The sequence below is a fragment of the Juglans regia genome, chromosome 15, assembly GCF_001411555.2.
Source record: "Juglans regia cultivar Chandler chromosome 15, Walnut 2.0, whole genome shotgun sequence".
NCBI lineage: Eukaryota > Viridiplantae > Streptophyta > Magnoliopsida > Fagales > Juglandaceae > Juglans > Juglans regia.
The window spans coordinates 19,912,973-19,923,975 of NC_049915.1; the positions used below are offsets into that span (position 1 = coordinate 19,912,973).

Here is an 11,003-nt window from a genome sequence, read left to right on the forward strand (position 1 = left end):
CATCCTTACCATCAGTGCTCTCCAGTTGCCACATTCTTGAGCTTAACCTCCCTCCCTCGCGCCCTCCCTCTCTTCCAAATACGTAAGATGTTTGGGATAGAAAATTGTAGAGAATTCTGATCCACCAATACTCATCAAAACGAATGATAAAGTTTTGAACAGACAGCGAAATTATATAAGACATGAAACCAACAAATGTGACATCTTGCATGTTGATTATAATGAAATGATTTGCCATGATTAGTTCATTTACAAGGAACTAGAAATAGATTGGAGTGAGCTTGGCAATGTTAAAATTCAATGAATTTGTATTAGATCTAAACCTTGGCACCCAATCCTCGAGATTTTGGTAGCCTGACAGCAGTCAAAGGATTCACTATCCCTTGTGAACTTCTGCCCAATCCCATGCCTTCCACAAATCCCATCTTTGCCATCATCTTTGATCCGAATCCCTTCGTATGCTTTTCAAAAGCTCCAATGTTTTGTGATTTGTTCCTCGTGGGTTCACCCCTGGAGTAGGAAACTTCAGTTCTTTGGGACTTGGTGCTTGTTGGGTCTTCATTGGAGTTGGAGAATTCCATACCCAATCCGAGCGACTTAGGGCGCTGCATAACTTCAATGGGCTCTGCCACACCTTGACCATCCTTTCCTAACCCTCCACCTTCAACAAATCCCATTTTAGCCATCATTCTTGATCCAAAACCCTTAGTGTGCACCTCAAATGAACCAAAGCTTGCTGAGCCAACTATCCCTTTATTTTTACCATGCTCATCTATCTCTTGTGAATCAACCGCTTTATTCTCAACAGCACCTGATTGCATTGCACCACTCGATACGAATGACACAGGTTGATTAGCATATGTACCCTTTTTCCCACTCCGATTCTTCTCACTTGCTTCACCATTGCCCTTAGCAGTCTTCTTTACCCTGTTTTTATCTCTAGACTTTAAGTTCGAGCCTTCAGTCACAGCAAAATCAACATCCTCATTGCCAGCATATATCAACTGAAACACAAAATGAAATCACTAGTCTTATATTTGATGCAGTGGCATATAGAGATGATTCAAAGTACACCGTAGAAATCTTCAGAGCAGAGTTAAAAACTGGAAGAAATGATGCATAATTCTTAGTGTGCAGTTTGGAGGACATTTGAACCTTTTCCAGGCGTAGTTTATCACTTGGTGATGGCATACATGTGTGTTGTGTTCGCACCACAGTTACAAATCTGTAAAAACAAACAACAGCTAGTTTGGAACCATGAATCAAGTTTATACCTCTCTGTATAGTTATTCTTATTTGTATATAAACATAAACATGCACACAAATACATTTGTTTACATACCTTTTCTTTTTTGAACCTTGGCAGCCACTTCGCAAGTGATATATTGCAGCTAATCGTTGTACCTAAAATATTCAAAACAGTCAGCAGTCAATGGACATAAGTTCCTAAATTTGATGATGGTCAGAGTTCATGACCAAGATTTTTTTTTTTTAACAGGGACCAAGATTTTCAGCTCTCTATATTCAATCCAAATATTCATGAGAGACTGGTTGTTGTTGCTATATCCTTCTAGCCAACTTCTTAACTATTAGTTTAGCCAAACCAAACTTTTCAAATAACTGATATAGCCAACTTCTTGAACTCTGGATTCAGCAGACTTCAACCACCTATTCACTGTATGATACACCAATGCCGATCAAAAAAGTTTGGGGACAAGAAAACCACTATTACGATTACAACATCATGTAACTTCAGCAGACTGCAGAAATGCTGGTACTTGCCTTCGTATTTTTCTTCTTCAGTTTTTTCCAGTGAGTACACCTCGGGTAATTCAAGGAGAAAACCCTCAGTCCGATGGCCCCCAGAGATTGTTTGCACCCAGTGGGATTTAACCTTGGACTTTGGAGGAAGCACACCACCAAGACCAAGGCATTTACCACTTGAGCCAACCCCTAGGGGTTAAGAAAGTGGTAATTTATGACAAAATAATACCAACCGAAGCAACTCAACAGCACAAGTTCCTAAAATATTGACAAATCTATGACTAATTACGCATAGGCAAAAATTATTTATGCTGATAGTATGGTTTTGAGGGGAGGGGGGGGGGGGACAAAAAATTTCATACCTGGGAACAATCGCGGGAATGCATAGGCTGAAAAGAAAACATATCTACTCCATCCAACACAATCCGCTCTAGTTTCTACAGTTCAGAACAATGAAGCTGTTAGTACTGCTGAAATTGAAGGAATAGCTTGAAAGAAGTTTGGTATGAAATTAAGAAATCCCTATCTAACTAGAAAGGAAGTTGCCCTTAAATAACTTGTAACTACGGTTAAAAAACACAAAATAAAGAAATCTTTATATTGAAATGTTAGGGCCAACAAGAAAAATCAAGCCAAACTCTCAATGGAAAGCTAGTATGACAAACTCTCAATGGAAAAATCAGAAACCAAACAAACACACATTATAAACTAGAATGAAATCTTATTCCATGATTCATAACCTCATTGGAAAGGAAAACAACAGAAGGGGAAAATATTGATAGTTTCTTTTTTTCTTTTCTACCGTATTAATTTGCTCCAGATCAACACCCCGCCACAGCATTCTCTCCCGACGTTTCACAGCAATCATTTCCTTACGATGTTTCTTTTTATCACCTGAATAATCACTGCATTAGAACAACTCACAACATAAATTGAAGTAGACCCTCTAATTCAGCAGACCGAACAGAATAATATAGAAGAATAATTTCAGTGACGTTTGCCATTTGAAACTAAAAGGTAAAACCAAAAAAATATTATTCATAAACAAATAAAACAAAATAAAATCCTTCCCTAAGTATAATAATGTTCGAATGTGTATGAAAAAATTCACCATTTTCTAGACCAACCAAAAAACATTTGGAAAAGAAACTATCTTCAAAAAAAGAAAGAAAGAAAGATTAGACTAACGTAAATTTTGAACCTCTCGCATTCCACTTAATTTATTCCTTCCATAATGGTTGTAATGTTCATATTTTGCTTCACGGGTTCATCATTCATATACTTCTTTAGCCTGAGATGCAAGAACCCCTAAAACTAGTAACTACTCTCAGATCCCATTGGTAATGAAGCTCATAAAATATTATGGCATAGGACCAAGCAGCTCTTTACGCGGATCATCATTACTGAGTAGCTCTTATGGTCGTCACATTTCAGATTATCATTACTAGTCATGATAACAGCTATTTTTCCTGGAATGGGTAATTGTCCCCACAATTATTTATAATCTTGCCTTTATTTGGTTCTATTATTATTTTTATTTCATCAAGGATTGATCCTCTCGAAAATCAAGAGTCCAGTTCCCAAAGGGCCTAATATCATGCCTAATGATTAAATATATACAGCTAATGTGCTAAAGGCTAGTAAAATAGTATAGCTGAAGCCTCAAGCACATAAATGACACAATTTTTTTTAGTCACAGCGATAGACTTCCATACTGCTGAGGTATTGAACATGGATGACTCTCTTTGAGAAACACAAGGTCCTGATGTAGATTAATAAAACTAGGTAGATGTCTGCCTATGGAGATCAAATCCTCGACTTATGGTCGTTTCAGATCTCCAAACACTTGTAGAGTTCCAAACATGCATATGTTCACACAGAACCATATATGTTTATTACCAAACACATGAGCGCGCACAGTCAACCAACAAAGACAAGATTGGATAATTAACTCATCCCAATACTAAGACTAAAGTCAGCATTTAGAAAAAGATTGACCATTTGAAGAGTAACAAGATGGGGCACTGAATAAATGAGTGGACAAGCTAAAACAGACTTGAGCAAAATTTACCAGGAAATCTTCTGGAATATCTACTCTTTTGAGCCTCTAGAGGCCAAGACTGAGGAAACCTTGGGGCATGCTTCTTTCTTGCAGAAAGAGTTCTTGGATCCTTTACAAGAATAAGGTCATCTACAGTAGATGACCAATTATCTCGGGAAGCTAAAGCGTATCTCTTCCTTGCTTTGGGATTCTTCATGCCGTATTCCTTAGATGCATCCTGGAGAGCAATTCCACCCAACTTCTCTACAGTTTCATCATAGCATCTGCTAGAAGAACTATCGTTATCTGATTTGCCCAAAACTGATTCCACCAACCATTTGGCATCTAAAACATTGTCACTTCCACCAATTCCTTCTAAGTAATCCTCTGCAATTTCTTGATCAATATCTGAATCACTATCAGATGAATCTTCAGAACCATCACTTTCAGACGATCCAACTACTTCTCCAGGCTCAGATGTGTCTACACTTTCCTCATCTGAAGAACCACTATAGTCATCCCCATTACTTTCCTCGTCAGTTATATCTTGGGTGTATAGTCGCATGCCTCCAATTGACAAAAACCCAGAATTCTGTTCTGGAGGCAAATCAGCCAAAACTTCTTCAGGCGTCTGGCCTACCTCACAATTAATACTCTCATCAGCATCCATATCCTTCTCATGGGATGATGAATCATAACATGACACTCTATGCTCTTCCATTTTCTCAGAGGACCCTCCGATTCTATTCAATGTTACTTCTGGTTCAGCATGGAATCCCAATCCTTGATGAGAGCCATCACCTAACACAAATTCTGAATTGTATTCATAAGAAATATTCCTGTCAAAAGGCTCCAGAGATGGTGTTTGATCTACGTAAGCAACAATTCGAGTCTCCTTTGAATCCACTAAAACAATGGGGTGGGAATCATCTATAACATTATCTCCGTCCTTGACCTCCTGTTAAATATCACATCATTCCAGGTAAATATTTCAGGAAATAGAACTTTCAATGCTTCAATTATATTCAAAATTACTTGAGAAAAACTTCAGGAGGGTATGGAATATACCAAGTAGCTAACTGAGAAGAGTTCACAAAATATCTCCAATATTTTTTTTGATAAGTAAATATCTCCAATATTCACCATAGTTATAGATGAAGATAAACATAAATGGTCGATTTCTGTTGGAATTAAGAGTTATACAGCTGAAGCAAACCTCAGGAAAAAATCTCCAAGTCACCATTGCAAAAAAAATATATATATATATATATATATATAGTGCTCTGAATGGCATAGATAAAATATTAACACGAAATGAAAAACCTTTTATACCAAAAGCAAAACCTTCCAGAAGAATTTTGTGCTCCATTATTAACAACGACAAAACCAAGACCTAAACTGAATTACACAATTATCCAAAACACATCCCCACACACACACATGCAACGAAAGAAAAGAAACTGCATCAAAATTCTGAATTGCTTTGATTCTAATCACACACACCCACCCAAGGAAGCCCGATTTAATCTAAACCAGTCTTCATACACGAAAAAGTACGTCCAACATAGCTCCTTGGACTCAAACGACTTCATTTAATGTCTAAGAATAATAAGTTTTGAATTTAAAACGGTTCCAAAAGGAAAAGAACAAGGTTGATTCAATTCAAGATACCTGACGGTAAACCGCAGGGTATTGGTATCCGATAGCATTCCCACTCGATTTGCGGAATTCAATTCTAGAACCAGAACATTTGCTCCGATCAAAGCTTCCAGATTTGGACCCAGACCCAGATTTGCTATTCGGATTAGCACTTTTTCCTGCAAATTCAACACCAAACAAAACTAAAAACAATAGACAAACGGTGAAATCTAAACTTACAAAATTCCACCTACAGTTGCCCCATGTTTGGTCACTCATAAATTTCTGGAAGAGAAAGAAAACAAAAACAAAAACTTATATTCCCCAAGTTTTATCCAGTTCAGCCCAATAAGCCATTAATCTAACTTGAAGTTAAATTCTCCACTCCTCTCAAAAAATTATTTAAAAAAAAATATTTTCCTCCGTTTTATCAGCAAACAAACATCGGTCCCTTCCAGCCAATATATATCACTAAAGGCAAAAAAAAAAAAGGACAATTTTTTAGAGAGAGAGAGAAGAACCTCGTGAAGGGATGGGAGAAGAGGGATTACGGTTCCAATCGGACAAGAAGCCGCCCTCAACGAACAGAGCCCCTTTAACAGAGGACGGGTCTGATCCTCTTCTTCTTCTGCCCTTGTTTCCGCTGCTTTTGTTGTCGTTGTTGTTGCTACTGTGATTATTGGTTCTTCTTCGACCACCAGCCATGGCTGCGGAGTCTAACCGATCGAGCTTTCTTCTTCGACGCACAGATTATTGCCCTGCGATTGGATTCAGAGCCTCTTCGAACTTGGAACCTAGCTAGGTTCGGTGCGGATTTTGCTTCGGACACATGCAAACGCAATCAGAGTGACGCGTGCAGTTCAATCTGGGCCGTTGGATGCTGGATAAAGAGGTGGACGGTGCAAGGGTTGGCCAAGGCCGGAAGAAATGGAATATGATATGAATATCCATTTGCCATATATGTTATATGCCATTCCATAGCCATGCACCCTCTTTAAGAAATGGAATTTTCTTTTTCAATTTAAATTTTAAATTTAATAATCTTCATATTAATAGATAATACGTCAGAATAAATAAAGATTATAAATATAAATAACATTTTTCTTTTTTATATGATCTTCTTATTAAGCTGCTTGCATGTAGTTGTTCCTCACAAGTCACAAGTCGATTGCTCCCACCTCTCAAATGTTTACCTTCTTCAAGGCAAGGCATGACTAATACAATTTTCACGTAGAGGCTATTTAGACTTCGTTTAGTTATATAATTGAGACGAAATAAAAATTGAACGATAAATAAAATATTGTTAAAATATTTTTTTGTTAATATTATTTTTATTTTAAGATTTAAAAAAATTAAATTATTTATTATATTTTGTGTAAAAATTTTAAAAAAAAATTATAATAATTATATGAAATAAAAATTCAATATTAAAAGAAAAAAGTGCAGAAATAACTTGCGATTGTAGTTCAAATAGTACTTATATAATAAGATTTTCTAGTCTTAATTGATCACAATTACAAGAGATCACTTTGGAAAGAAGGTTAGTGATAATATCAAATCAAGTGATCTCCTTTTATGTTATCCTAATTTTACCTTAAAAAAAAAACATTTAGTTTATCTAGTCGCCATCTAATCTTCTTATAAATAGCGGCATATGCTTTGTATTTAATCACAATTGAAAAATATAAAAATTTAGTCATAAAAGTCCCTCTACCTTGTTCCCCTCATTCTCTCTTCCCATCTCAATTTATGTTATACTTTTATGTTTTTCTATCCCATTGAGTAATGGAAGTTGTCTCACTAGTTAACTACCCCTAGTCAATAGGGACCTTTCCAGTTCGATCTAATTTTAGATAAATTTTAGAATCGAACTGATATACATTGAACTGATTCATCACCAAAATCAAAATTTTTGATTTTTCAAAATTTTGTCCAATCCAAACTGGTCTTATATATGTTTACAAATGTGGCACAACATAAGTTGAGACATATATATATATATATATATATCAAAAGTAAGTTTATATTAACAACTTAATATTTTTTTAACTTAATATTAATGTTCATGTTTAAGATTAAAATTTATATGTTATATTAATTTTATATTATAAGATTAATAGATTTTTTTTTTAAGGGAAACTGTTATCATTCATTTATCAAAGAAACTGACATCCATGATCGGATACATTTTGGGATGTCTCAATATCAAACATGATATCATATACCAAAATAATGAATTTGGAGTTCTACCAGTACACTATTCTTTTTTATGACTGGTCTAGTTTGGTTTGCACTAATACACACACATATATATACTGGTTCAATTTGATACAAAATGATTTTCAAAATATGAAAATCGGTACCAAATTAGTTTCGGTTCTTAAGAATTGGTATCAAACCGGCAATTTTTTGGCTTTTTTTTTTTAAACACCCCTACCATTGACTCAGTGTAATCCCTCCTCTATAGGCAATGCAATGCAATGCATTTTACTTAAAGTTGGTTTATTTGGAGTCTGGTACGTACATTATACCCTAAAACAAGGGCATGTGCATACCCTAAAACAAGGGCATGTATATGCATTAATTTTGTTTTGCTTTTTCTACAAGCTAGCTTACATATATATGCATCTTTCCGCTTAATGCATATAATTCTTTGTTTAATTATGTTATCTGATCTAAATCCACATGACCACATATTCAAGAGAATTAGTAATCCCATAAAGTTGGACCTCCCTCTTTCTTATTTCTTATTCAGATCAAGTATTAATATTATTAAAAAAAAATCATTTTAAAATTCACAAGAGACTCAGTACTAGTACTGCATGGTACAAATTTTCACATTCAATATAATGTTATATATATATTGAGGATGCATGCATGAATGATAGCCCGGCCCTGTGAAGCTTATTATTATAATTTTTTTAAATTTTTAAATAAAACACAAAAACTAATTCAAATTTTTAAATAAAAAAATTAAAAATAATATTATAACAATATTTAAACTTTATAATATTTTTATTCAACTTTTTATTTTCTTTTTCAAAACGACATATATAAAACATTTTAACTCAAATTATTTTATTATTATTTATAAATTTCTAATCGATTTTCCAAACGAGACAACATTAAAGCCAAAGTACTGCAATTGGCTACCCCTTCTGCTTCCAATTATGTATTAATGAATGCCAAATCCCAAGCTCTCACAACCGCGTACGAGTTCGGGCATTAGCTAGCTAGTAGTACTATAGATATATATATATTAGGGTTAGGGTGATGTGGGTAGATTTGGCCACCTCGTAGCTTTCTAATTACCTAAAGTACTCATCTTATATACAATTAGTTGCAGAGGTACTGCATGGCCAAAGATGTAATACATTTGCCAAAAAAATAAAAAATAAAATAATTTTAGGTCAAACTACTATATATATATATATATATATATATATATATATATATGGAATCAATGTTAAAAGAATTATAAGGCTAGCGGTATATATATATATATATATATATATATATATATATATATAGCGAGTGTGCCCTTTGATCTGTAGTAATAATATTAATGATCACTTACCCCAATATGAACCAATATGAAGGTTACATGATATATATATATTTGCTGCTCATGAATTCTCAAATAAATAATTTGATAACTGATCATGCATAGTAGTACTGGAAGCTAGCTGCATGACTAAATTATTAAGCATAAAGAAAATAAATATAGCTGATCATGCTGATCTTCAAGAATTTTAATATTGTCAAAGATTTTATATAATATTCCAGAATATTATTCCAAGAATCAGAACTAGCTAGGATCATCCTCATCATGAGCCAAAAGAAACTAAACTTACCCACATTGTTAGATCCCCTGCAATTGTTATATATCTCTGTCCAAAGCTATCATTTTCCCCGCTTCCCATACCCGATAATAACAAAGAACACAAAACAGTACTATAATATGATCGATCATATCATCATCATCATGTGCAAACAAATTGTGCCAAGCGCCACATAAAATATAGTCTGATCGAAAACGTTTGCTTGCTTTTGGGGCAACCTATGAGAGTTTCGTGTTGCTAACTTTCACAGTACTCCCCGCCCTTAATTTCTCTTTCTGGCCTAATATCCCTCACCTATTAATTTGAAATATAATTTTGTTTTACAAAGTCTATGACCAATATTTGACTACGACACAGCTTCCATCTACAGTTGATCTACGACTCTTAAATGGTGCTTGATGACAACAACTAACCGTCGACCCCACCTTCTTAATTAATTTTAAAGTTTAATACTACTTTGTTTTGTTGTTGTTGTTGTTGTGTTTGTCTGTTTTATGTATCAACCTCTAAGTACTAGGCCTTTCTATAAATCCATATGCCCACCTCTCCTAAAACCCTCGGCCGGCTGCAACGAAATTTGGAAGGTGCTAGGTTGAGGGAAATGGCCAGTACCGGAGCAGCGGCCGAGGGAATATTCAGATGTCTGTACGAGGGTTGCATTTCAGGCTGCGATACCTGGATTGAGCGCCGGCCTTACCATCGGAATTGCACCTGTGCACTCCACAAGCCACGTAATGGCAGCTCCCATCTTTTATCAAATAACATGTGCAAAAGGAACGTGTCTTACCCCATCAGGAGGTCCTGGAGTGAGGGCTCCTTGGCCTTGCACGCTGCAGCTTCTTCTAACCATTCATCGCCTTCTTCTTCACCATTACTTGTGGTTGGGGCTGCTGCAGCGAGGGGGCCACAGTCGTCGAGTTTGTTTGATCAAGATCAGGACTGACTAGGATGATGATCGGTATGGTTTGTTCAGTATTTAAATCGGCCTTCTTCTTTTTTATCAGTACGAATTCATCCATTTCTTTGAATAATTGTTGGGTTAAGATCGGTGAATTATATATACATGAAGACTGATCGATAAAGTTGTGCGGTGTTGGCCTAATTAATTAAGTGGTTGTAAACATGTGTAAACGTTTTTGATCGATGGCAATACTGCTATAAATGTATGTTAATAGACTTACATGGTATGCACGCATGGTCTATTAATGGAAATGGGTTTTGTATTTGATGAAATGATTTTAAATGAAATCCTTTCATCCATCGATCTCTATATATCAATTGTTCGATTCTAGTGTTAAGTATATACGTACATATATATAATATATGATCGATGCACTAGACATGATGAGAAGTATATATCATGTGACCTTGATGATCTTGTACTTGTTTTATTTGTATCTTGGGGATCATTTGGTTTCATGTGTGCAATTGCAAAGATGTTTAATTTGCTTTGAATCTTATCTTGTATTATTTGTAAACCCTACAAATTAGTTTCCAAAAAAAGGATATATAACGACCCATGCACAATATTATATATAAGTTCCATATATAATTCCATTTCGATATATTGCCAATTATCGATCTAATTAACATGCACCCCATTGACAAATTAAATTTTGGGGCTTGAAACTTTCACCTCTAGCTAACTTAATTTTCCACATCCCAAGTTTTGCAATATTATTATTTATTTTATAATGGATTTAAGAAAACATGATGAT

At 35.0% G+C, this 11,003-nt stretch overlaps 2 protein-coding genes across 2 annotated transcripts; one reads left to right on the top strand and one right to left on the bottom strand.

Annotated features, from left to right (window-relative positions):
• Nucleotides 1-147: 147 nt before the first annotated feature.
• On the bottom strand, nucleotides 148-6,379 carry LOC109001100. The gene is made up of 8 exons (XM_018978241.2): nucleotides 5,965-6,379; nucleotides 5,477-5,622; nucleotides 3,836-4,763; nucleotides 2,567-2,658; nucleotides 2,127-2,201; nucleotides 1,343-1,404; nucleotides 1,156-1,225; nucleotides 148-1,004 (listed from the first exon to the last, which is right to left on the bottom strand). Exons 1-8 carry the CDS (start codon nucleotides 6,146-6,148, stop codon nucleotides 318-320), a joined length of 2,244 nt encoding a protein of 747 aa, XP_018833786.1. The 5' UTR covers nucleotides 6,149-6,379; the 3' UTR covers nucleotides 148-317.
• Nucleotides 6,380-9,804: 3,425 nt separating this feature from the next.
• LOC109000657 lies at nucleotides 9,805-10,451 on the top strand. Its single transcript, XM_018977614.2, has one exon. The coding sequence runs from the start codon at nucleotides 9,821-9,823 to the stop codon at nucleotides 10,226-10,228; it is 408 nt and encodes a 135-aa protein (XP_018833159.1). The 5' UTR covers nucleotides 9,805-9,820; the 3' UTR covers nucleotides 10,229-10,451.
• Nucleotides 10,452-11,003: the final 552 nt, after the last annotated feature.

Excerpts from the sequence above, each read along its gene's own strand:
- LOC109001100 (XM_018978241.2), bottom strand. The coding sequence starts at position 6,148 with ATGGCTGGTGGTCGAAGAAGAACCAATAATCACAGTAGCAACAACAAC. Across the intron at positions 5,623-5,964 it reads TTCTCCCATCCCTTCACGAG|GAAAAAGTGCTAATCCGAAT; the intron begins GTTCTTCTCTCT and ends TTGAATTTGCAG. Across the intron at positions 2,659-3,835 it reads ATATTCCAGAAGATTTCCTG|GTGATAAAAAGAAACATCGT; the intron begins GTAAATTTTGCT and ends GTGATTATTCAG.
- LOC109000657 (XM_018977614.2), top strand. The coding sequence starts at position 9,821 with ATGCCCACCTCTCCTAAAACCCTCGGCCGGCTGCAACGAAATTTGGAA.